The sequence below is a fragment of the Lipophrys pholis genome (assembly GCF_963383615.2).
Source record: "Lipophrys pholis genome assembly, chromosome: 13".
NCBI lineage: Eukaryota > Metazoa > Chordata > Actinopteri > Blenniiformes > Blenniidae > Lipophrys > Lipophrys pholis.
Genome location: NC_137632.1, coordinates 24,861,751 through 24,888,975, shown reverse-complemented (window position 1 = coordinate 24,888,975; position 27,225 = coordinate 24,861,751). Strand labels below are relative to the sequence as shown.

Genomic DNA, 27,225 nt, shown 5'->3' with positions numbered 1-27,225 from the left:
CACCTTAAGGAAATGTTTTGCATTCACATGAAAAAATAAAAATCGCTTTTGCTTGAACAAAATAAAAGCCAGAATTTTTTATAATTTCGTTTTTCCATAATTAGGAGATCTTGTTAATTCAGAAAAACTGATTTTTTTATTTCATGTGATGCAATATGATTCCGTACACTTCTATATATTTTTCACGTATAATAATATATGAATTTAAATATTTCAAGCATTTTTCTGTTTAGTTTTTTTCAAATAATTTCCTCAAGAATCAGAAATACAAGATGTTAAAATATTTGATCAAATTAGATTTTTTTTTTTTTAACTGCAGGCTAAAATTTTCACTTTTCATTTTTGTGAAATTGCTTTAAATTTCACCACACATGTTTTGAATGTAGACTGCTGCTAACATTTCAATTATTACTTTTTTGAGATACACCTGAGTATATACACATTATTTTCTGTATTAACACATTATTTCGTCCCCTCATTGGGTCAACAGTTTCTCTTTTTGGCGTGAAGTTTGGTGGATTTCCCAGACAGAGAAGCGAAACTAAAAAACAGACACAGGAAAAACTCCAGTCAAAAACCCCAAACTGTTGTTCTGTCATTGAATTACAGTAATTTCTCCTCCGAGGACAGACTTCACGGCTTACCAGCTTTCAGTACTGACTTTATTTTTCTTATTCGTGCATTTGTTGTTTTCCACCTTTGAGCTTTGTCGATCCTCCAGTTGACGTCGTGGCGGCGGCTGAGAGCACGGTCACCCCAAATAACAAGGTGGACTGAAGATTGTCGGTATTATTTTAATTTAAAATATGTTAATTTATTACCTTTGGTGTGTGTGTGAGAATGTCTGAGACGCATGAGACGCAGGGTCTCCTTTGTCGGAGAGGGTTTTATTCTGTTGAAAACTGCTCAGATCTCCAGAGAACCACAGCTTAAAGGAGCAGAGATGGGAACTGTGTTTCGAAGGGAACCGTTCCGCAGTGGGAACACTTGGACTGGAGGTTTGTTTGTAAAGCTGAAACTCTTCGTCCGGTTCCCCCCGTTTCCTCTCTGTCAGATTAAAACCTCTCTTTGTTGATACAAATTGTATCCTATAAACTTTTGAAGCAAAGTCATTGTGTTATATGAACATATTTTAGCTATTTGGAGTTCTATGCGACACGTGTTCGTCCCCTTTGGTTTGTTGGCTTTTTATATGATGGTGGGGGATGTTTTATTCCCTTTTTAAAGACGGTAGTAGGGTCTAATACACACATTTAGGGAACAGTTTGTGTTGAGTCGCAGCTTTAAATGTGAAACAAGCCTTGAAGATTACCTGGATGAGTTGGCACATGATCAGAGTTTAAGCGGGGAGCCAAATCACGCCTCAGGCTCCCACCTTTTATGACACATTTCCACAAGCGCTTGTTCAAGACCTTACTGACCTGTAAAGTCACAAGAGGAACACGTCTGTTTTCTGAGCTGCTCTCACGCTGCTGCTCAGGCACTGTGTGCTCTCTCTAAAGGGAGAATAGTATTTTTCTATTACAAAAAGCTTGGTTAAAAAAAACAACTATTTTTCTAATTGTGCTTTGATCCATGAGATTGTAGTCGGTGGAGTGAACAATAAGGAGAAATTAAAAAATGTGCTAGTTTGGGTTTTTCTTAACATATGTTTAAGGAAATGACTTCAGACTGAACACATTTCTTGATTTAAATTATCCGAGTTTGTGGTTTCAAAGTGTGGGGCGGGCCTCCACCGGAGGGCGCCATGGAGTCCTGAAATGGGATGAAGTGATAGGAAAAATCTGTTTGGGGGGGGGGGGGCATGGAGCTGCCTTGTCCCTTGAAGGGTTAAAAATACATAAAAGAAAAAAAGTATTTCCAACAGTTGGCAACTATAATCTGAAAACTTTAAATATCTGTTCAGTTGTTGACTTTCACAGCGCTAATATTTCAATAAAACTTTGTAATTGTATTCGGTCTATACTACACTAATAATTTAAATTCTAAAAAATATCACACTACTATCTCTTTTCATTATGATTCTTTTTTTCTCCCCCCCCCCATCCTAAAGCTTCCTGGCACCCGGATCCACACTGTCAAAGTCATTACAATGGGAAAAGTCCTTTACATGTGCAGCATATCCTTGCAGTTGTGTTTACAGGTTTTTATGGGGTTGTTTGCATCGGGCCCTTTATAGAGTATTGCTCTCTGCTGTGTGCGTGTGGCTTTATTACAAAACAACCAACAGCACCCACTAGTGGATCTACGTTAAAAACTGCATTGTTTGCAGCGTTTCTGCCATTTCCGTAGAAATGGATATTGTTTTCAAAACGTTGCTATGTAAAGGCAAAATTTTCCAGAAACAAAGACGCAATGTGTTTTCTCTTGTCGTGTAAACTTTATGGGCTCTGAGGTTTTCACTGGAATATCTACAAACCAGAGATCAGAGAGGACTATGGGAGGAGCGCAATGTACTGAAAGCTGTCTGAATGTACGTCTAACTTGTTGCTTTGGGTTTTTCAAAGATTTTCATCTCGACTTGAAATGTCCTCAAACTGTTGGATTTCATTTTCTCTAATAAGAACTGTGAATTTACACCATCACCACTTTTGTGCTTTAGTAATACCAGTGTTGCCTCTTCAGGGACCAAAAGCAAGCTTGTTTTTTTATACATTTCCAGTGTTTCCTCCTGCTCAGGCCAACGGGAGTTAGACGAAAACCAAAACAATAAGGATTGAAATACTTGACGGTTGCTGCTGTTTCACTGTGGCGGTGCGGAGCTGGGGGCTGAAACCCAAAGCTGACATGTACAACAAGCTGTACCGTCTCCGAGGGAATTAAAAAAAAACTATTTTTGCACTCAAAAGGTATTGTTATAACCCAATATTGAATTCATAACGTGCTGCCCAGCTGCCTTCCGTATAAATAGATTGAAGAACCTTTCGCCAAATGAATTGACCTCCACGTTTCACTCCATTTTCTAGTTTTCTGTCCGCTGAATGAGAATGTGTCACGTTAGATTTCTTCATGTGTTTTGTGAAGCTTTAGATGAGAAAACCCAAAACAGAAGCAGGAAACAGAGCAGACGCCCTGTACGTACAGAATCTGGGAACCTGAGGCCAAATGACTGTTGTTTGTGTGTATGTGTGTGCGTATGTGTGTGTGTGCTTGTGTGTGATGTGAAAGTGACCAATAAAAGCTCTGCTCAAGCTTTTACCTGTGTTTTCTTCTGTGAACTTTGCATGACAATATTGGGGGTGGGGGGGGGTAAAGGTTCTTATTGATTAATGTTTGATTCACACCAAAATACAGCACAGCCCTGAGTGGTGCGTTCAGGTGCATCATGTAAAACTCGAGCCAGCTCCAGATGTTTTTATGCACATGCTCAGTAGATGGACAATAAGATGGTGTCATGACTCCCAGTCCACATTCTCCTGGGACTTGGTAGTTTTATTTTGACAGTCACCATAATAACAATCCAACTTGCTTATCTGTCCTCGTACTCCCATTGTTATTGTTTAGAGCCGCTTGTTCTCTGCATGCATGCGTGTGTGTGCGTGGTTTCATTACAAAAACAACCAACAGCACCCACTACTGGCCCAACATGAAAACATCATTTTCAGAATTTCTGTGAAAATGGACAACGTTGCCACGTGAACTCGCTTTATTAAGCTAAAACTATGCGTTTTGATTTGAAAAGTTGTGTCAGGAAAAAAATACATTCATGGCATGGCGAGAGAGGGGCTGGAAATTTTGAAGGGTGGCAACATATGGCCGACATTTATATATACTGACACGCTTTCTTTAAGGGGGGCATTTGCCAACCCATTAGATCCGCCAATGCAAACATTTAACCTCTTTAAAAAAGCCTCCATTGTAATGTTTTCCTCGGCTGTGTCCGTACTGCCTCGGCTGTTGGTGTCAACGCTTCACTGCAAATACAACTGGACTGGACTCTGTCGTAAAGCGAAACCTCTTCTAACAGTGCGTGTCTGATCCAAAAAGAAAAACAAGCTCTGCAACACGCAAACCTCAGTCTTTGACCAGCAAGCTGCATGTTTTTGGAAATATAAATTCATTCTTTATTGTGGGGCAAAATATATATTTGAATGAACAAACGTCTCCATGGACAGAAAATGCCAGCACATTAAGAATGTAACAGAAGCTTTGCTCTCAGAGAGTTAGCAGATGTAACAGACCAGAAACAGCAGAATTGCCCCCCCCCCCTCAAAAAAAAATATGATAACACTAAACGGGAGAGAAATGACATGATAAGGCATTTAAAAAGAAAAAGAAATATCTAACAGATTCTTCAAATGTCTCATCTGATGACAAAGGTAAACGTAAGGTGGAGAAACGAAGCGTTGCTGCCTAAGTTAAGAAGCTACAGCTACAAATGGCCATTTCATTTTGTTGGGTAAAAAGCACAATATCAACCAATTCAGTCCATTTTAAACGACTTCTCTAGGTTCGTAAATCATACATGCAAGCTTTAAAATTGCCAGTTATGTACAAGGGAGGCAGGTATGCTTGCTAATTTCAATTCGATTAAAAGACGTGTGCTTCTCTTTAAGTAGTAGAAGAAGAAGAAAAGGTAGCAGGTAGCATTGTGACGGGCCAGACGCTGCTCGCAGAGCTTTGGCCAGGTTTGACGCTACGAAGCCCAAGAAGCTGACGTTCCTCCGGACGGCGGGAGGATCCGGCGTGGCGACTGCAGGTTTTGGGCCTGGCGGGGAGAAGTGAGGCGTTGACGTGGCAAAACCAGAGCGTCCGTCCGCTCTGGGCGCGGCGGCGGCGGCGGCGGCGGCGGGAGTCCCGGCCGGGCCGGGCCGCTTCCCGCCTCACATGGACTCGAACTCGTCGATGCGCTGCTTGGTGTTGCCCTGCCGGATCTGACGCAGCGTCTTGTACTTGTCCCGGCCGGCGCGGACGTTCTCGGCGTGCAGCATGTCGTTCTGCGTCTTCTTCGTGTCGTCGCGCGCCTCCGCCAACTCTGAACTCAGAGCCTGGAGGGAGAGAGGGAGGGAGGGGGAGAGGGAGGGAGGGAGGGAGGGGGGGTGTTGAAGACAAAGATAGGGGGGAAGAAGAGAGACAGAAAGGGAGAGGAGAGAAGAAAGGAGGGCAGGAGGGAGGAAGAAGAGAGAGAGAGAGGGGAGGAGAGGGAAGGAGGGAAAAGAAGAGTGAGGGGAGAAAAGAGGAAGAAGAGAGGGGGAAGAGGGAGAGAGAATGGGGGAGAGGGAGAAGAAGAGTGAGAGAGAGAGCGTGGAAGAGAGGGGAGAAGGAGAGAGAGAATGGGGAGAGAGGGAAGGGGGAGAGGGAGAAGAAAAGCGAGAGAGGGAGGGAGAGAGAAGATAGCAAAAGAGGAAAGGGGCAAGGAAGAGAAAGAGAAGAAAAGAAGAGAACAGATGGAGTAAAAAAGACGGATAGAAGAAAAAAGAATGAATGCGAGAACAAGGGAAGAGAAATAGGTGGAGCGAGGAGGAGTGGATGAAGAGAAAACATTGAGAATTGGAGCTGCTTCAACAACACTCTTTCCATCATTCCTCTCCTCTCCTCCGTTCCTCCCTCCATCCTACCTGCAGCTGTTTCTTCACCCTCTCGTTCTTCTCGGCCTCGGTGATGCGCTCCTCTTCGCTGCGCTGGCTGCTGACGCCGTCGCTCAGCAGATCGGCGCTCGCCTCGGCGCTGGTCTCGTCGCTCTCGTCGTGCTCGGGGGCGGGGGGCGTGGTCACCGCCGTCTTCAGCTCCTCCCTCGTCTTCTCCAGGTCGTCCTGGGCCGACAGCGCCTGGGAACGCCGCGCGAGGTCAAAGGTCAAAAGGTCAGACTGGAGGACATGCGCTTTCACGCGGCACATTTAGAACAAATATGAATAAAAGAGTTCGGATCAGCGAAAGAAAAAAAAAAAAGTGTCGTAAACGCGGCTGCGCGCTGGGTTTCTTTACTTTGTGTTGCCACTCGGTGGCCTCCTCCTCCTTTTTCCTCTTGGCCTCCTCCAGCAGGGCGATTTTGGCAGTGAACTCGGCTAGCTCAGCAGCCTGTCGAGAGACACCAGACATTCACCACACTTGAATCTAGAGCTTTAACTTGGGCCGGATCTTGCCGGAACAGTATCCGGCACCGCCTAGATTTTGACCGGCACTTATTTGATTGGATACAGCACCTCATTACAAAAATAAATAAATAAATAATAATAATAATAAATCCAACCCCTTTTTCACTTTTATGTGTTTAATTATTTTTTTAAATAGTATATACGGACAGCTGTGTCTTTTATTGAGTTGAAATCGCTAGAAATTTCAAAACAAACTGAAAGTAAAAACTGATCGGGTGAGGAGGAGAGGGCATTTCCGGCGCTCCCAAACTACGTCACTCTAAACTGTGATTTTGCGCGAAAACTGTGTGCGCCTCAGCGAGCTTGGAAGACGGTGGTGGATGATGGCCAAAAAGAGACAGTTGGGCTTGAAGAGCTTTTTTATGCCAGCAAACGACGAGAATCCTGATGTCAAAAAGTCAAAGGTTGTTTTGGAAAACGCGGAGGAGGAGAGCTGCTGCACGGCAGCAGTGAGCACCTGCAGCAGCGACGCTAAAGCAGGAGCAGAACTTTCCGGTGGAAATGAGGACAGACTCGGGGACAGAGGAAAAAGAAGGAGACAACGGTGGAAGTGTTGGTATGGACATGGAGACTGGACACATTTGGACTGTGCTGCCAACAGAGCATCTCTTCTCACATCCACCATCTCCTCACTGCTTTTTCTTTGCCTCGTTGGACCACATTTCACCAAATTCAACGCCATTCCGTGCGTGAGGACTTGGATCGCAAAAGGACACAGAACTGCTCGTGAGCCTCAGAGCAAAGAAAGGAGGAGGGAAATGGATGCAAAGGGCTGTTTTGGACGATTAAACAAGTAAGCACGCTTTTTCTTTTCATTTTTTGCTGCTGGTTCATGAGAGGATTTGTGGACTTATGGGTGTAAAAGGTGGTAAATATTTATTATTTGTAGGTTTTTCTGTTCTGAAAGTATAGTGAAATTTGACGAGTGGATAAATTAGCGGTGATTTTGCGCTGTGTGCTGAAAGACGTCAGAGTTGACAGCTGTCACTCAGAGAGACGGATGCGCTCCATACCGGCTGATTGTCTGTGGTTCTTTAACGCTGATTCATCATTCTTTTATTAAACATTTAGGTTAATTGATTGATTGTGTTCACGTGATATTATTGGCCCGTTAAAAATAGAAATATTCTGCGGGTACGTCCGAAACTTCCCTCCTAACTCCTTAACTATCGACTTTACCTTAATCCCGTGGATGACGTCACGGGGTTAAGGAAAGGTGTTAGAGGGCTTCCTAAAGTAGTTAGTGAAAGGCGGTAATCATGTAATCACGCGAAATCACGTCAGTGGGGTAGTCGGACAGCGCTTTCACTTGACGTGACGTCATAATAATGCGACGGCGGCGCAAGTTAGTGACGTCCGCCTTGGTGACGAAAGAACTACGAGTTTCCGAAAATGTACCACAAAAAGCGCATTTGGGTTTTATATGATTTAAAGTTGTTAAAGGTAGATTGTTGCTTTGGTAACTTACATGATCTACATGCTCCCCTGTTCCGACATCGTGAGTTTCTCTCAACGCTCAGATGGGCAGGTCCCTTTAAATGTTGTCGCCGCAAGGAATTGTGGGGCAGCATGAGCTCGCCTCCTTTGCTAAAGGATGCATCAGTGGTTCCTAAGCTAAAGGAGGCTCTAAAGGAAGCAACGAGCCTCCTTTGCTTTGCTTATTGAGAATTCAGACAGTCCTTATCATGGCCGCCACACAAAACACTTCCGGGGTTAAGGAAAAGTCGATAGTTAAGGAGTTAGGAGGGACAATTTGGACATACCCCGTGACATTTTTGTCTCTGTGTTGCCGCCAGAACCTGTGTTCCGGGGACCTAATGATTTACAAATTAAGCACTGCTCGACGGTGACGTCCAACCGGCCGGCAGTCCTCAAAGCCAACAGCAGTTTAGGGGAAAAAAGTACAACATTGAGGATCTATCATTACAAGTTCAATAAGAACAGGAAAAAAACCTAGAAAGTAACACATTCCTTCACACATCAAATACAAGCTGGATGGTAGACTTCCTGCAAATTCACACTGAATCCCAATGTCGGCTCCTGTTAACGTGATATTTCTCAATGTGCGAGTTGCTAGTAGAGGCTTTTATTTTGAAGGTAGAAGCAATAATCAGCCTTATACATAGTCGGCATCTGTCACACCGGTCACAATTACTGTGTGGCATTAAAACTTAAGTTCAACTGGGTAGAGAAGAAGAAGAAAAAAACTAAAAAACCTCTAAAAAATTTAACTTTAATTTGACTGTTATATTAGGCCGCATTTCCACGGCAACGTTTCAAGTAAAAATGCATTGTTTTTGCATTTTCGTTTGATAAAAGGATTTGCGTTTACATGGCAACGTTCTGAAAACCCATGTCCGTTTACACAGAAATGCTGAAAATGATGTAGTTACTTATAAATTAGTTAGAAATAATAGTTATTAGTTAGAAATAAAGCAGACAAATTTAATTCAGTTTTCAGTGGCTCTGAGCACCGTTGCCGTGTAAACAGACGCCACAAATGACGTGGAAATTTAGCGCTTTCACTCGGCAGGGCCTTAAGTCTGGTGAGGTTTGTTATAGACGACGGATGGGAGGACGAAAGAGGTGCATGCTGGGAAGATACCAGCTGTTCCTGGTTCTTCATCTGGTCGGCGGCCTGCTGGGCCAGCGTCGCCTTGGCCTCCTCAGCCGCCTGCCGCTCCCTCTCCAGCCGCTCGGCCTCCTCCTTCGCTCGCTTCCTCTCCTGCTCCAACTCCAGCGCCTTGCGGGTCTGCTCCTCCAGCTCTGAGGACCAATCACACGCGAGCACGGCTCAAAGCCAGCAACCTGCCGCGAGGCGCACGAGAGTGCAGCACTCACACCACATCTCATTGTGTCTCAGAAATACATGGAAGGGAAGAAAAAAAGTTCTATTCTCTGAATTTTCTGCACAGTTCTCCTCAAACAGAGAAACTATTGCAAGCCCACAAACACACAATGGCTACTATTATCACTTATTTCTCTCTGTGACACTCGTGGAGTTATATGGTGTTTTACGGGATTGATGTGTGGCGTTTTACAGGGATGACATGTGGTGTTCTGGAATGTTTTGTGGTCCTCACAGACTTTTGGGAGCTTGTGTTTTGGGCAAATCCACATAGATGAGATGTTTGCCGTGACAGCAGGAGGAACATGTGTTTTGGGAGAGTGTGTCGTTCCTGGCTGGCCTCCAGAGACATTAAACAACCTGCTGAACCAGCTGAAGCCGGCGAGCTTCCGACACTGCTGGGACAAGGTCAACATTTGACCTTTTGACCTGTGAGAAATGCTGTAAAATGCAAACTAGGGCCTGGATTTCGTGGACAGATAATCTTGTTTCTACACCAACACTGTTTAAAAAGTGATTAAGTCACTTTTGGAGCAATCACCAAAATAACATCGTTCTCCTTTATTTACCAAAGTAGCATTCATACGTCTGCCCAAACAAGATGGATCCTTCCCGTTCCTCCTAAACTGTGTCCTAAAATGTTTTCCACCATCATTTCTGACATTTTTGTGAATTAAGTTAAAGTGGGAACTTTAAAAAAATAAAATCAATGTCTTGAGTTTTGACTGTTTTTGATATATATTCAAAATCTGTGCGGGGAAAGCTCAAAATCAATCGTATTGGAGATTTATAAGGATTAATATTCATAGAAACAAGGGCAATAACTCCACAACTTATGGGAATAAACAGGCAGAAACCAGGACTTTACTAAGTTGAAGTCTGGCTCTTAATAGGAAACTTAAATATAGTTGGGAAAATATATTTGAGCATAATTCTGACTCAGTGCAGTTGAATATCTATGCCATTCCTCCCATCAAATGCACAGATTATTTCTAGAATCCTGATCCAAAGACACACATTAGAACCTGTGGACTAAAAGTAACTTTGACGATATTATGTGGTAATATGTTAACTTACAAATATCACATGTAAATGTTTGTGTGTTGGAATTTAATCGCTTCTACGATATTGATAACGGACTTTGCTATAATTCTTATGAAATTCACAAGACATTTTCCACCCCTTTGCAACCCGACAGCCTTACAGTGAAAACATGGATATGAAGGAGGAGAACTTTGGGTCAGTTTTCAAGTATCATCAACAGAATCGGTGTTCGTCCTGAAACAGTCACGCAGCAGCACGTTTCCGTACCTTTCTGAGCTCTCTGCGTCTGCTCCTCGATCTGCTTCAGCCTCTCGATCAGCTCGTCCTTCTCTCGCTCTATTCGCTCCTTCTCTTTCTCCGCGTGCTCGCGCTTCTTCTTCTCGTTCTCCAGCTGGGCTCTGCGACATAAGCGGCTGGTTTTTAACTGTTGGTCCTCCACTTTAAAGGAGTCAAATTCTCCAGCTTTTCAACACTTTCACATGGTCTCATTTGTCTAAAAACTTTTTAGTCAAAGTTTATTGCTTTTCCTTGATTTTCCTCCATTTGAATATTGGATCATAAGAGCTACATTCAGAATCTGCTGTGTCTGTGTGAGCTGGACTGGCTCCGCCCACACATGCCCATCTTGGGAAGAGGAGGAAGTACTTCCTCTCGTGGTGCCATGTGCCAGAGCAGAGCTGCCTGATAGTGGGAGGAGTCAAAGGGAAGGCCTACCTTGATTGGGATTGGCTAAACCCCCGATGACGCTATATAGGGTTTGATTTCTGATTGGCTCTTTGGAGCACATGGCCTTTTGAAGAAAGAAACATCTGGAAGGTAAAGATCTTGATGGATGAAGCTCACTGTGTCTTCGTCATGAAGAAATAGAACAAATTCACCCCAACTGGATGGAGCCGCCAAACAACATTTAAAACATGTAAGACTGAATGCAATCAGTAACTCAGACATTTATATCAACATTTCTTAAACACTGCTGCTTCCAGTTTTTTACATGAAAAAGCAAAATTACGTATCAAACTTCATAAACTGCATTTTCCTCATTATGAAGGTTACACGTGTTTTGTGGCTTCAGATGTATATAGATATATATTTTTTTTAAAGTTGAGTCTCAAAACCATCTGTTTTGGTCTTAAAGTTTGCATACATAAGACTTAGATTTTCATAAATCAACTCAAAAACACCTCGACTCCAACAGATAAACAAGACACAAACGCACAAATGAAGAACAAGATTACTGACAACGTGAGGACAGAAGATCATTTCTGAGAGTGCTCACCTCTCGATTTGCTTGTGGTGCTTCTCCTCTCGGGCCTGCGCCTTCATCTGCTGCACCTCGATGGTGTCGGGCTTCCTCCTCCTCATGTACAGCTCGTGGTTTCCCATACACAAGGCCAGGATGCGCTTGTTGATCCGCAACCGAGGAGCGTAGAAGACAAAGTCCTGGAAGAAGCGCCGATCATATACACAAACAAAGAAAAAGGTGCGTGTAGAATATTAAAGAGCCTTTATTTTAACTATTTAATTTTTTTTCCAATTAAAGCTTACTGGAGCTTTCTTGTCGATGGGCTTAATGACGAACTTCTTGTCGCTGAAGGAGATGTTTCTGATCTCGCTCCAGGGGAAGCCGATCTTTGGTGATAACCTGAGGAGGAAACGGCTTTAACATCATAGAAGCAATATTGATAGAAAATCATAACCATTGTGTGAAATCCGGAGTCACAATGCACTGATTTTTAAAAAGACTTCTCAGCTACAATCTATAGCAGGTGTGTTAAACACATTTCAGTTCAGGGGCCACATGCAGCACAGTTTCATTTTGAGTGGGCTGGGCCCATAAAATAGTGCTAAAACATTAAAAAGAAAAATTCAAGGACCAAAAACATCAGTGGATATAATCCATTGTGTCTGTCACCCTCCATCCATCTTCTTGATAATTTATTTTTAAATTGTTTTGTTAGACAGATTCAGTTAAATCCACTAATATATATTCAATTGCTTTTATATAACTCAGCCTCACAACTTTACAGGATTTATGCAAATGAGAATCAGCTGTTATGACCTACAAATAAAATCTGATGGAATTATAAACACAAAAAAGAAAAAGAAAAATTCATCTGCTGACTGATTCAACGTGATAATTGCAATGCTCCTCTTAACCAGAAGAGGGCGCTGCTATCAAATCAATGGACTCCAACTCAGAGTTCAAAATATGTGCTTGTCTATATACAAGTTTCTAAAGTGTGTGTGTGTGTTAGTTACTTGTCTTCGTGTTCGTATATGTTGAGCCCCAGCGCGTCGACGCCCAGCCACAGCTCCGTGCCCTTCTTGTTCTTGATTTCAAAGTAGTTGACGCCGTACATCTCCAGGTCCTGAGCGATCTTCAGGTACTCCATCATGGCGTCCTCCCTGCAAACACACACGGGAAAGGACATTGTGAGTCCGTTTTAAAATCTCCGTGAGGGAAATCAAGAGTCTAGGATGAACTTCTTGCAGGTTTTATGCAGATAAATGTTTTGTCTTGGAAGGTAGTTCATACTGGTTTATCCTGGTCGATGCTTTTTTATGTTCATTTCTGCAGGTTTATCCTGCTGTTTGCTATTTAATGCTATTTCATTCAGGTTTATGCTGATCGACGTTTTCTGTTGGTGCTTGTTTATTAAGGTCTGTGGGTTTGTTTGTTTTTAAACGCTAGTACAAGCAGGTCTATCCTGTTTTTTGCGATTTCAATACTCGTCCATGCAAATTTATGCCAGTATATGCTATTCAATGCTTTTTAAAAAAAAAACAACTATTCCTTGCAGGTTTATCCTGTTGTATGCTTTTTTTTTAAATGCTAGTTTCTGCATGTTTTTGCCCTTTTAATGCTCTTATATGCATGTTTATACACTTTTTTAAATGCTAGTTCATGCTTTTATGCTTATCCATGAGGGTATAGGCTTTTTATTTTTTTTGACTGGCCTGACCATTTTTTATTTTAATTTTTTTAAATCACAATGCAGGCTTAGGATTTTTAATGCCAGTCCATGCAGGTCTACACTTTTTTTATAGTCATCTATGCAGGTTTATTTACGTCTATGGTTTTTTTTCATGCAAGTCTATGCAGGTAGGAATATTTAGTAATCCCAGAAGTAAATTCTTTACGGCATTCCACCACACAGAATAGAACACTGAAATATTAAGTAAGTAAATATTAATATGTACAAGGCAAGTGGTGAATAAATATATGCACCGGGAAGAGCCTGATAGTAAAAACAACAGTTTTCATGCGGGTTTATCCTGATATTTTTTTTTTTTTTTAAGCTCATCTATGCAAATCTATGCTTTTTTTTTTAAATGCTGGAGGTTAATACCCAGCCATGGAGGTTAATGCAAGTCTATATTACAGTCTACATTGGTTGGTGTTGGTCCAAGCTTACCTCTAATGGATAATGCATGTAGTAGCCACCACTACACTCTAGGGCTCGTATAGTTTTGCTGTACCAGCAGAAGCTCAGTTTTTTTTTTTTTTTTTTACACTAGTAAAAAAGCCCATTCTGGTTCATGAGGAAAACCAGCCAAGCTTTACATTAGCAGGAATTTCACGAGAGTGTAATTAAACCAGGATGCAAAGCGTCTCACTCGCCTGAGCATGCTCCTGTGCTCCTCATGCCAGGTCTGTATTCGGTCCTCCCACTGCTCCTTTGTTAGCTTGTGCTGCTCCAAAACTCTACAGAGCACACAAAAGAAACGGGGGGAGGGGAGGGGGGACAAAAACGGAATTAAAGAATTAAACATATGAACACACAAATACTAGATTACGACTATTCTTATGAGCCAGTTGAGTTTAACCTCGGATCTCATGCTTGACAATAATCTGCCCACTATAATAAAATAATGATATCACCATGGAAACAGCATCTATAGTCAGCGGATGGGGAATAAATAGATTTTTCCAATAGACCTTTTAAGAATGAAAAAGCATGAAATGGAAGGTGAAAACATTTTTCCAGAACCGGTCAAGATGGTGAGTCAAACTCATATAATAGCTAATAAAAGCAGTAAATGACAAACTGAATTAAAACTAGATCATCAGATGTATGTTAAACTACCCGAAAACCTTAAAAAAAAGTACAACAGGTGCATCTCTTCAACCAGAATCCTTTAGCATATATTAATTATTTCCTGTGGATCTAAAAGAGCCATTAAAACCATGTTGTTATTGCAAAATTCCAGAAAATCCAACATTTAATCAAAACGACGGTTTAGAACAAGTATTTTCTGCAGTAGCATTATAGATTAATCAGAGAAACTAAGCCTATCATGAACACAATATTTATCATGTAAAAGGCTGGCTACAGCTTCAGGAGTGAATCACAGGCCAGTAAAATACAGTTATTGTCTTAAAATAACTTCCAAACGTCTTGTGAAGCCAGTTTTCCTCAAAGTACCGAGTGTAGTATTGTAGAAGTATTGGCCTCACCTCTGCGGCAGTAGTCGGTCGGATGCCAGGTAGCCCGGTTTGTGCAGGTCTTTGTTGTAATCTCCGTACTTGGCCTGCACGGCGTAGGAGGCCAGCAGCACGGCCGTCTCTGGAGGACAGTAGTTCTCATCGTTCAGGATGGCCTCCTTCACCTGCACACACGCACACGCACACGCACACGCACACACACACACACACACACACACACACACACACACACACACACACACACACACACACACACACACACACACACACACACACACACACAGAGTCAGCTGTAGACTGCAGTCAGAAACGCAGTGGCTGGTATATTAAACATTCAGAATACAGGCCTTATATCTACAGTCTGAACACTTATAGAACCGAGAGTGAAAACGCTAAACGTTTGTTACATTTTGTGTGTCTGTTTACACAACGACGGTGTTCAGATTAACATAAAGTTTTTTTGAAGAACAGGAACTTATTGAAAACGCTTACGTTCAGTCTCCATGGAAACACAGGAAAACGCAACTCTTTCTGAAACGCTGCTACTGTGCATGCTCACCACGACCGTGGAAAATTGTTCTTCTGCACATGCTCAGTAGGTGGAGAATGAGAACGTGTACTCCTACTGTTAGTGCGGGGGGAAAGAAATGAAGGAAAAACGGGGGAAAACCCCCCCAAAGCATTTTCAAACGAAACACTGTCGTGTAAACATGAAACTTTTCTAGAACGTAAACGTGGAAAAAAACCTGTCGTGTTTTCAAGTGAAATGTCGTGTAAATGCAAAATTTTTCTGTAACAAAAAAATGCAAAAACTGCACGTCATCCGATGAAAACTTTGTTGGAACGCCAAAACTTTTCTGTAACGAAAATGCAAAAATGACCCCTTTTCACGTGAAACGTTGTGTAAAGGCCAAACTTTCCTGGAATGAAAAAGCAAAAACTAATACGTTGTAATGTAAATACAAAAAACAAAAATAATTTAATAAATCCACGCTACTCCCAGTCCGTATTTCTCCTGGGACTTTGTAGTTTTATAGCCGACAGTCGCCGTAGTAACGATCCAACTTGATCATCTTGGACATCGTAGGCAAAACACTGTCGCGTAAATGGAAAACATTTCAGGCACAAAAATGCAAAGACAATGTATTTTCACTGGAAACGTGTAAACGGGGCCTAAACTGCTCATCCGGATCACACATCGACTGGTTCGGGTTGGACTTCAGCTCGACTCCCGGCTCCTCGAAATCCTCCGAGTTTAGAGAACGACGACGAATGAAGGGAAAACGTTGCGAATTCAGGCGAGACTTCAGCGGTATGTTGATGTCGGGTGTCCGTCTGCTCCGTACCTGCAGGAAGAAGAGCTTCTGTGTGATCTCCTGGATGAGCTCCTCAGAAACGTCCTCGGGGAAAAACTTTGCTCTGAACTTGAACTGCAGAGGATTTTCCTTCTTCACGTCCTGCTGGGTGACCTGCGGAGACCAATCAAAACCTCTCATCTGTCCAGTCAAACGTCTTTGAAGACGGCGACGACTGTTTACCGTTCGTCAGCGAGAATTCATTGATCTCGGATGGTAAATCTAGAGGGAGTTAGAAGTTTGTTGGTACCTTCTTGTTCAGTTTGAGCCACGTCACGTAGCCTTTGCTGTCTGTGTACTGAAGGCCGAAGAACCAGATCTCCCTCAGACCCACCGTCTTCACCACCTGCACACACACACAAACAAACAGCACTTTGAGATTTCCCCGTTTTACTCTCACACTTTTTCGTTAATTGAATTCAAATAAAGAAGAAGCTTTGCTCCTTCGTCATGAAGGTTTGGACCGGCCACACCGACGAGTGTCTCGTCAGTGACAGAGATTCTAAATGTTTTTCTTTTCTATCAATTTATATCATGTGAACGCCCATTTACTGAATCTAAGTAGGAAAAAGAGAGGTGGAGAAAGAATGAAAAAATTATGAAAAAGATAAGATGAAGACGGAAAGAGCGAATAAGTGAAAGAATAAGAGCAAAATATAGAGAGAGGAAAAAAGCTACAGAAATAGAGTAAAAGAGCGAGTGAAAGAAAGAGTTAGAAAAAATGGAAAGCAAGAAAAAGAGAAAAAAAGACAGGAAGAGAGGTGGACACAAAGGAGGGAGACAGACAGGGGGACAGATACAGACAAAGAGAGAGAGAGCAGGGAGAGAAACAAAGAGAGAGACAGAGAGAAAGACATGGAGAGAGAGAGAGAGAGCGAGACAGACTGGGATGTGGACCCTCACACAGGCTCTACAGTCAATACGATGGTGTATCATTAACTGTCAGTGTCTCATGTGCAGCCGCCACAGACACGCTGCTCACACTGATTAAATACCTGCGTGTGTCGCCTGAGTGCATAAACAAAATCCATAACGACCATCCAAACACTACTGCACAGGGAGCTGGAGCATCACACACACACACACACACACACACACACACACACACACACACACACACACACACACACACACACACACACACACACACACACACACACACACACACACACACACACACACACACACACACACACACACACACACACACGAGGCCTCTGCCGGGACTCAGGAAGGATCTGGAAGCTGCTGGAAATCCGCAGAGGACGAGACGAGATTTCAGAATGAAGGAGAAGCGATTACAAGCCGAACCGAGGAAGAGGGAAGCACGAGAGGCGATAATAAATTCAAACTGTCTGGATCATTAGTAGCAACCCTGACTGATTACACACAAAGACATCAGAGAGAGAGAGAGAGAGAGAGCGAGAGAGAGAGAGTTCAGAAACGTTTGATTAAAAAGCTTTCACATCGCGCTACAGCCTTTCCTCTTCGGGTGTGTGTGTGTGTGTGTGTGCTTTATTCACAGCCTCTTTCCCCTGGTGGTTTTCAGTCCTAAGCGAACATTTGGCGATTCTACATTTTGCTGAATTGTTTCTAACTTTGTCGCAGTGCAGCTGAATCATCTCAGAAAGACTCGGCTGCTCACAGACAACAAAACAATAAGATCTTGTATGCAGAGATTAATGCAGAAAGGTTTGTTAGGTAAAAGAGAGACATGCTGCGCTCGAGGTTGTGCGATAACTATGGCTGCATTCATCATTACTGCAATATATCAACATGCAAACACACAAATTGCAAAAGACGGATTGAACTGAAACCAGTTATGTTTGCATGGATTGTAACATGATCTACAAATTAAGAAAAAAGCTTTGATTTGATGGAAAAGTGTGAATAATTGCAAATATTTCACAAAAATTGTGCAGATTTTACCTGCTCGGGATTCTTCAAATCAAGGTGTCGAACATGATTTTGTTCAGAGGCGCGTAAAGCCGAATGTCATCTTTAGTGGGCCAGACCAGTAAAATAGAGCCATAATAACATTTAAAGTTTTTTTTTTTCTTTTTTTTGTGGCACAGATGTAAAAAAAAAAAGGCCTATATTTTCAATTCCTACAATTTCTACATGAAGCCAATTTTATTGAAACCTTCTGGTTCAGAGTACAGTGAAATGATCCAAAAACTCCTGTCGCATCACATTTTTGCATATTCGTTTCAGAAAAGTACAACTGAAAACAATGTAGTTAGCATGCCGGGCCACAAGGTGGCGCTCTTGGTTGTTTTTGTAATGAAGCCACACAAACACATGCGGGCAGAGAACAATACGCAATAAATAAAACAAAACCCATCAACACTGTCCTGTAAACAGACTGCCAAAATACGGCAAAAGTTTTGCCTTTTAACTGGTTTAAACTGGAAATGGTTGCCGTGGAAACGGGCCCCGAGTCGGGGGGATATTGCCGCGGCCCTTCGATCTGGTGCAATGTGGCTGAAAATGCAAAAATCAATTCCTAACTTGTTCACTTTGTCCACTATTAAGTGAAAAATCAATTACCAGAGAATGTTTTCACCACTGATGCCACTTCCACGATTCCAATTAGCCGGGCATTTCTTTTACACCCCCCCCCTAAATATCTGTTGCTGCAGCGTTTGTGAAATGTGCAGACACATCAGAAGAAAGAAAACCCAGACACGAGGCCAGGAAGAGGTCAGTCCGTGTCCTCGGTGTAGGATAACACGATTTTGTTTGTCTCGCTCACTCTCACTCACAAAGAATCTTCTCTTTTGTACTATTGTGTGCGGTGGCTGTGTGTGTGTGTGTGTGTGTGTGTGTGTGTGTGTGTGTGTGTGTGTGTGTGTGTGTGTGTGTGGGAAAGTGGCAGCCGGGCGAGTCGACTCAATCAGGATATTGTTCCTGTGCAGGATTCACACAGGAATCCGCACAGCTGCACAAAAGTACACTTTATAGAATGACTTCTCATCACTGTTTGATATTACCCAGTTTAAACCTGCCAGGGGGTCAGAATTCATCTAGTCAAGCAAAGACTGTGGACACCATGCAGGGAAATATTTATTTTAAGTGGGGAAATTATTTAATCAGTCCTAATCATTGCTTGCATTCTTCATTTATTACTCTGAAGCACTCATTTAAATTCAAGGTTCACATATAGACAAATATGGAAAGGAATCACATAACAATAAATACCAACAACTACAGATTTTATAGTTGGTTTAGTGAAGAAAAATACAAGTATGATGAGTCATATATCATCAAGATTTGCACGAGCAAGAAGAATCTTTAAGAAGTGCCACCACCTCCCACAGTTTCTCTACACCAGGGGCGTCAAACTTAAGGCTCGGCGGCCAAAACCAGCTTGCAAGAGGCTCCGATCCGCCACACCACCAAGAGAATTGTCAAGATTTCAAGGAAAACATTGATTTATTTTTTTTCTAAACAAATTTCTTTAGAGCAGCGGACACAACACAACACTGAGACCCTAAACTGAGATATCGATGCTGCTGCTGCTGCTGTGAAAGATAGCAGACTAGCCTCAAGGCCATGCTGTCGAGGTGAGGATATTATGGCTCCTGAACTAAAGATTGTTTGACGCCCAGCGTCACAGTATGGCTTTAACACAATAATGTAGCTTACTAACAAATTGTGTCAAGAGTCTTAAATGTTCCTCATGAAACTGCATCATCAACAATTATCTGGTGATGCAAGTGGAAAAGCGCACTGGCAGCAGAAAGTGTATGAGCGGCAGTGATTCTTTTAGTCGGAAATGTTTCATAAATAATTCAGACATGATAGATGTATTGTTATCTCAAAATGCAGCCTTAAAGGGGACATATCATGCAAAATTCACTTTCTAATGGCTTTTCAACAGTAATGATCGTCCCCATACTTGGACTGACGCCCCAGAAGTAAAGAAAATCTGTCCTCTCTCTCTCCCTGGCTTGTTTCAGTTTTTAAAAAGAGTGTTGCTTCAACCAGCCAATCAGAAATCAAACCCTATATAGTGTCATCAGGGGTTAAGCCAATCACAATCAAGGTAGGCCCTCCCTTTGACTCCTCCCACAATTAGGCCGCTCTGCTCTGGCACATGGCACCATGAGAGGAAGTACTTCCTCCTCTTCCCAAGATGGGCATGTGTGGGCGGAACCAGTCCAGCTCACACAGACGCAGCAGATTCTGAATGCAGCTCCTATGATCCAATATTCAAATGGTGGAAAATCAAGGAAAAGCTGGATTTGAGGCAATAAACTTTGAAGACAATGTTATTAGACCAACGAGACCATGTGAAAGTGTTGGAAAAACTGGATAATATGACCCCTTTAAATATATACTATATATTTAAAAAAAAGAAAAATCTGAAGGTCAAAAACCGGCTGAGAACAACTCATTACCTCAAGCATCGTCATCCTCTCTTCCAGATCAGCACAACCCCATCAACCCTTTACAGTCCAACATGAAACAACACTGAAAGCTGCCCTTTGAAATCCCAGACAGTACACACACACACACACACACACACACACACACACACACACACACACACACACACACACACACACACACATACACATACACACACTGTCTCCCAACAGCTCTCCATTTAGACATTGAAACAAAGAGGCCTTTGTGCTCAGTCTCGGAACAGAACCGGTACCAACTAAAACCCGTCCAAGCACCCACTGGCACACACACACACACACACACACGCACACGCACACACACACGCACACGCACACGCACACACATCTCCATAATATGATGAAGGTTTGAAGATGACTTTTGTAAAATTACTCCTCACCCGATTTAAATGTGTTTTTGGAATTTTTTGATTTAACACCTAATCTTGATCATGGGTTTCTGTAATATAATGAAAAATGACAGTTTAGCCGTGCAGTGTTTCTGCAGCGTTGTGTTCCTCACCTGGTCGAAGAGCTGTTTGCCCGTCGTGTTGGGCTGGATGGCAAACTCCAGCTCAGCGTCCATGGTGGTGACGCGCACGTTGATCTGCAAAAAAAAGAAAAAACATGCAAAAGTGTAAGAAAGTTTGTTTTCGATATCATGTCACAAGATCCACTAAAGGTAATTTGAGACATAGCTGTTTCAAAATCACCAAATTAGCAACGATGAAAGGGCAGCAGCTCGATGCCTTTCAGAGTGGAGTTTGCATGTTTCTCAAGTTATTCCACGAGCTACGGTTGCAACTCAAATAAGCTGCTCTGGCCTGTTTACAGTCTTTCTATACGGGAGTAAAAAAAAAAAAAAAAAAAAGTAAAAAATCATCTAAATTGTAGAAAGACACTCAAATTGCACCCGATGGAGATGGAGAACTTTGCATGGCAGCCATTGATGTGCCAAAGTGTGTTGTGCTCTGAGAAAATGTCTTATATAATTGAAGTCCAACTCAAGCTTTTCTGCAACTTTTCTTTCTTGCATATTTTAATTCTTTAGAAGTTTTAGGTTCCTCTTCATCCCTGCAAGCCATTTATAATGCAGTTGGATTTTAACGTGCCCAAAAAAAAAGTAAAACAACCTCAATTCAAGCACATCTGCATTGCTGTGAATTATTCATGATGAATAAATAAGTGTTTTGTGCATCTTTGAAATCATTAGTGAGACGCGGTAAAGATGAAAATCTGCGGGTCTGCAGTCAGCTGTGACTTTCAGAGCCAAAAATAAGCATCTGCAGACGTCCAGAGCTGCTTCCACATTAACAGACGCACCATCTGAAGGTGGAATAACAGGGTTCAACCCTGCAATTATGCATGTTCTTTATGTTGGACAATTTGACTCTGAGGCGAAAAGCCTGCAAAGGCAGTGGGGCTTTTTACAATGATTCACCTTCAGACAGCTGAACACACACATGGCAGGATTGTGTTCAGATCCTCTGCATTTGCTGCAGCTAAAGCCTGCAGAGAAAACCTGTCCTCAAGTCACCCTCAGAGAGAGAGAGAGAGCGATGTAGAGCAGGAGAAACTGAACAAAAGATGAGAGTACAGTACAAAGTTGTTAGCAGCCTCAGGGATAACACTGCAGCATCAGTCAGGGGTGTACAAGCGTGTGTGTGTGTATGTGTGTGTGTGAGAAAGAGAGAGAGAGACACACACAAAGACAAGCAGATGATACCCGCGGTGCATCAATCACAAGAAACCAGCAGTCAGAATACTCAAAAGGCACAGATGGCTCAACTGACCTGAAAAATACACACAAAAAGCTGCAAAAGAGGACACACAGAACATAACACACACACACACAAAAAAGCATGCATGCACACGCACACACAGACGTATCCGAACACCCAAACACGCACACGTGTGGCTGCACACACACAAACACATTATGTTTGTCTTTTTGGGACAATGAAATGATTTCTGCTGATTTTGCTACAGTTTTTCTCTAAATTCAGTTGCTTCCGTAAACTAAGCAGCCATAATCTGAGATGAAAGCATGTTTTTATGTGAAATGTCATTGATTTCATTTTTCTCTGCCACGTCACATGAGGGCTTTCGCGACCCACTACTAAAGCAGAGCAAAGCCTCACCAGCCCACAGAAACATTCCCTACGTTTACACACTCACCTGAATGTAAACCACATCCGAACCCATTTGCGCTACTTTGATCATTATGAGGGTCAGATTTTAACACATAATATATAAGATTCTATGTCAGGGGAGTCAAACTCATTTTGGTTCAGTGGCCTCATACAGCTCACGTTCTTCTCGAGTGATCCGGACCGGTAAAACATAAACCATAGGAAACTTTAAAGTTAAACTTTGAGCATACGTGATGAACATGTCTATGTTCTCACAAAACAAACCAATTACTGTGGATATTTACTACAATGTCAACATAAAGCCAACTTTCAGGTGCGAAATACATTAAGGCTAATTCGAGATTTAAATTAATCTAAATAATGCATTTAAACTAAGTGTTTTTTTGTTGTTGTGGTAAAGTATACTTGACGAAAATGTCTATAATATGCAAAAAAAAAAAGCAATTACTCCTGAAATACTACGATCTCAACATGTGTATAAACATACACATGTTCTTCTCACTAAGAAGACGTGTGTGTGTGTGTGTGTGTGTGTGTGTGTGTGTGTGTGTGTGTGTGTGTGTGTGTGTGTGTGTGTGTGTGTGTGTGTGTGTGTGTGTGTGTGTGTGTGTGTGTGTACAGACACCCGTTTGTATGTATGGGAGCGCAGCCACTGTTCATGCGGAACATGCACACTGTTCACTTTCCCGTGGTTCACTTGGTGTCATGTGCCTCCGTTTTCTGCTTGATAAGGTTTCCATAGCAACACCCTTCATGCTGATTTCACTGTAATCGCCTAAAAAGCTCTGTGGGCAGCCTTAACGGGGATTTTTAACGCGCTGACAAGTCAGACTAGAAAGGATTGACCCCCCCCCCCAAGATGAGAAACAAGTTATTTAAGATAAGAATAATCCTTAAAAGGGAATTCATTGAAAAACACACCCCACAGTGTTATCTCTGTGTAAAACACACAGATGTGCCATTAAAGCATAATAAATATGGTGAAAAGTGTTAAAGTAACTGAAAAGATTTCTTATTTTGAGTTTTTAAGGTCTTGGTTGAATACATTTGTTATTGGATTCCTGTAAAGGTTTGACCGCCACTGTGTATAATGTACATCTTATAAGCACAAAAGTACCCCCACTCTGACTTACTAAAAAATGTGGACTTCTGTTTGAAAACGGGCACTAGTTTTATTTGCATGATTTTTCAGACATATTATTTTAAAGCTAAAATAGCTTGTTTTTCTGTCTATGTTATTTGTTGGATCTGGATGATTTTAATTGGGTTCGACTGGATTGTGGGACCTGGAGCTAATCCCAGCTGAGACTTTGTAAAGTGCAAGATACACATGGCCAGTTCACCGTGGGTCACAAATCATCCACACACAAAGCGGTATCGAAAACACCAAATGTTTGGATTTGGAAAACAAGCGAGCCGCAGAGAGCCAGCACATCAATGAATGAGTTTCCTCATTGAAGATTTTGGCTGCTGGCGACAGAAAGCTTAAAATATTAAATATCTATGGGACGAAGATGGTCGCCGGTGGAGTATAGCGTGAAACTTTTCAAGGCCAAGTACTTGTCTTAGATCTCGAACTTTATTTTTGCCCATAAAAACTAATGAAACTTAGTGAATGTGGTTAGTTTCCCGTTTAAGCTGCCGGTCGCTGACTTTACAAATACCACTTGAAGATGACATGTCACAGTAACACGAGAAACCTATTAGCACCTTCTGCAGATGAAGAGGGAGAAAATCAGCACAGACCCTTGTTATACAAACCTTTAGCACCACTGACCCACTCAAAGACCATCGAGGACAAAAGCTACGACACTTCCATTGATTGAGATCTCTCGACAGACGTATTGTAGATGCACATTTAATTGTCATTGTATCCTGATCATATGCACTCGTACTGTGAGCCGCCATCGTTATACTGATGGTAAAAATGTTGTTTCATAGATCAGATAATAAACTAGCTCAAATAATGAGTAGACGGCTTTCACTGCTGCGTCGCTCGTCTCTCAGATCGAGTTTCAGGCCCCGTATATACGACATTTCAAGTGAAAACGCACCGTTTTAGAAAAGTTTTGGATCTACACAGCAACGTTTTGAAAACGATGTCTGTTTACAGGAGTAAAGTTTGGCGCTGTTGATTGTTTTTGTCATGAAACCACACACACACACGCAGCAGAGAACAATCGACTATAAACATTAACAATGTTCATACACGGACATTCTAGTGGACAGACGACCAAGTTGGATTGTTATTACGGTGACTGTCAAAACAAAACTCCCAGGAGTATATGGACTGGGAGTCATGACACAATGGAGGAAACTTTGTTCTGATTGGCTCTACTGAGCATATGCAGAAGAACTATTTACTACAGTCGTGATGTGTATGCAGAATAGCAGCATTTCGGGAAAGTCCACCCCCCTCATGCATGATGTACACATCCAAGTCTTCCTTTGTGAATCATTTGTATGTAAAACAAACAAAAAAAAAAATGTTTTGTGCCGTAAAGAGAAGTAAGACAGACAAGTTCTGTGAAAAAAACCAAAAGCATCCCACGGGTCATATTGAACTCCTGATGGATCCTGTTTTGGCCCGTGGGCCATACATTGGGCAACGTTGCTCTTATTAGTTTCCATGACATCTTAAGAGACACACGGCACAGTGACGCAGAGATAAGAGAGAAAGTGAAGGAAGGATTTAATAAGACTCTGAGCCACGAAGCTATAATCCTCCTGTGAGCCGCTCAATAAAAGAGCAGAAACGATCGCCAATGCTGTAAAACACTCTTATTTAAGAGTCTTAAGATTAATTAGAGGTTTATATGTTTTAATTGCCATCTTATGTTAAATCTTGTGCTGTTTAGTTTCTGTAGCAGGCCTGGAGCTGAGGAGGCTGAACGTGTGTGTTTGCCTCCATGTTATTCATAGCCAGTGGTGACGGCTAAATAGTAGGCTAGTGTGTCCAGGTCGAGGCGGCCGAGGCGGCCCACCTGTCCACTGTTTGCGAGAGACTCAGACAGCCATAATTAAAAGCTGTTGCCTGCTAAGCTGGTTAACAGAGGCTTTAAAGGCGACCGGGGCCATGCGCCTCCTTCCTCACCTATCCTCCTCCTCCTCCTGAAATCCCGTGTTTCCAAGTAACTCTTCTGGGTCTACAAGATATCAGGAAAGAGTATTGTGATCTGCGATCAACACTTATGTAGATGATGTGAGTGTGTTTGTGGTTTGTTTTCCTGAATGACATCGGTTGTTCTTCTCTTGCCCCCAAGGCTTCGTTTTACACGGCAACGTTTTCAAGTGAAAACGCAAACCTTTCGTTGCCTTTTGGGCGTTTATTTTAATAGTTCTACTGCTCATGCGCGAGTAGATGGGCAATAATAAAAAACTGTGGCGGCAGTCAAATGTTGTAATTTATTTCAACAGCATATGTTAATACCTGATTTTTTTTAAACAGCTAAATTTAAAAAAAATGTTTTTGCTTTAATGTAGAATTTTAACTGCACGTTTTTTTGTATTTGATGCAAATACATTTAGATATCATGCAAATTATTGATTTTGAATCGACCGATGATGAATTGCCTGAAATATGATCTTTGGTATGTTTACGGTATGCAGCATACATTAAGGCCAGAAGCAGTTTGAGACAAATTTGTGACATAAGGTGTTAAAATGAAAGTGTGATTTTTGTTAATTTCCTACAATTTCTTGCAAAAAATTTAACAATCAAATCAAACTGCATCAAAATATTCTACAAAAATATAGACTGAACTGCAATATATAAGTGCGATTTCAGGCTGTTTGAATAAAATAAGTGCGTGAAAAACAAAGATTCCTCTAAGCTCGATGCATTTTCTCAAACATCTCATTTCACCACTGTGACATAAACATAAACAGCCTCCACTCGTCTAGCGTGAAGCAATTTATCATATTTTGGATTTTAGTTGAGGGATTTCCTCCCAATCAGCCAAAAAAGCTTTCGTGAAGCCCAAAGCTGAAACAATGTGATGAGGCCCAGCTTATAGCCTCGCCCCTGAGGGTGTCTGATGAGGCATTTCAACGTTTTTATAAATATTACATTCTATGGAATTGGTGGAAAAAATGAGCCAAAAACTCTGACAGAAATGATCATTTTTAGCTGGATTTCTGTAGATTTTTCAATGTTTTTGCTTTCCTGTTTGTGATTATGTACGACTGATTTGACATTTCTCCTAAAACAATACATTCAGCTGGAGAGAGGCGATAAGAGAGGTGCTGAACTTCACACCCCACCTCTAATTAGATTTAGTGACTTGGATAATTCCCATTATATAAATGAAAATGGCCCTCTGAAATATTTAAAGCCTTTAGCGTGGGCTCGCTGCGCCCGCCCTCTGTAAGCCCCCGAGCCCCCAGGGGAAACCATCACCACGAGGGGCAACATGTGCAAAACGCAGCTATAAATCAATAATGCACGACGGCCCACCGCATCTCACACCCTGAATGAACAGGCTGGCTCATTCACACACACACACACACGCGCACACACATACACACACAATGAGCAAACAAAGCTTAACCACAATCAAACAAACCAAAAAAAAAAAGCTTTATATATGCACCCAGTGAGGCGTGTACTGTAAAACTGTAGTGTGTAAAATGTCTCCAAACACACAATATTGGAAATCAATTCACCTTTAATGGAAACCAAAACAACCTGAAGCCTCCGGGATGTGCACCTTCCTCCCTTAATTTCTGCACTTCACAATTATCTTCTTGTAGATAAAGCACAAAGGTAAGTTTAGGGGTTATAATGACAGTGCTCTGATGCTCACTTCATAGACTTCTGGGCTTGTTTCACACATATATTCTGTCAGTTTGCCCTGATTGATCTTTCTTTGCCA

General features: G+C 42.0%; 1 protein-coding gene across 6 annotated transcripts in view; it reads right to left on the bottom strand.

Annotated features, from left to right (window-relative positions):
- Nucleotides 1-3,388: 3,388 nt before the first annotated feature.
- Nucleotides 3,389-27,225, bottom strand: part of LOC308119017 (radixin) — a 39,513-nt gene continuing 15,676 nt past the window's right edge. For 3 of the 6 annotated variants that reach the window (XM_080478787.1, XM_080478789.1, XM_080478788.1), the window contains exons 3-15: nt 20,722-20,805; nt 16,040-16,135; nt 15,781-15,903; nt 14,447-14,598; nt 13,610-13,693; nt 12,247-12,393; nt 11,533-11,629; nt 11,264-11,427; nt 10,255-10,385; nt 8,701-8,861; nt 5,926-6,018; nt 5,559-5,768; nt 3,389-4,988 (exon numbers count right to left, since the gene is read on the bottom strand). In XM_080478787.1, coding sequence (XP_080334913.1) covers nt 4,824-4,988; nt 5,559-5,768; nt 5,926-6,018; nt 8,701-8,861; nt 10,255-10,385; nt 11,264-11,427; nt 11,533-11,629; nt 12,247-12,393; nt 13,610-13,693; nt 14,447-14,598; nt 15,781-15,903; nt 16,040-16,135; nt 20,722-20,805 — 1,707 coding nt within the window. In that variant the 3' untranslated portion in view covers nt 3,389-4,823. Of the gene's footprint in view, nt 4,989-5,558; nt 5,769-5,925; nt 6,019-8,700; nt 8,862-10,254; nt 10,386-11,263; nt 11,428-11,532; nt 11,630-12,246; nt 12,394-13,605; nt 13,694-14,446; nt 14,599-14,926; nt 15,261-15,780; nt 15,904-16,039; nt 16,136-20,721; nt 20,806-27,225 lie in introns of those variants that run through there. The other 3 variants (XM_080478785.1, XM_080478786.1, XM_080478790.1) reach the window with 2 other exon arrangements.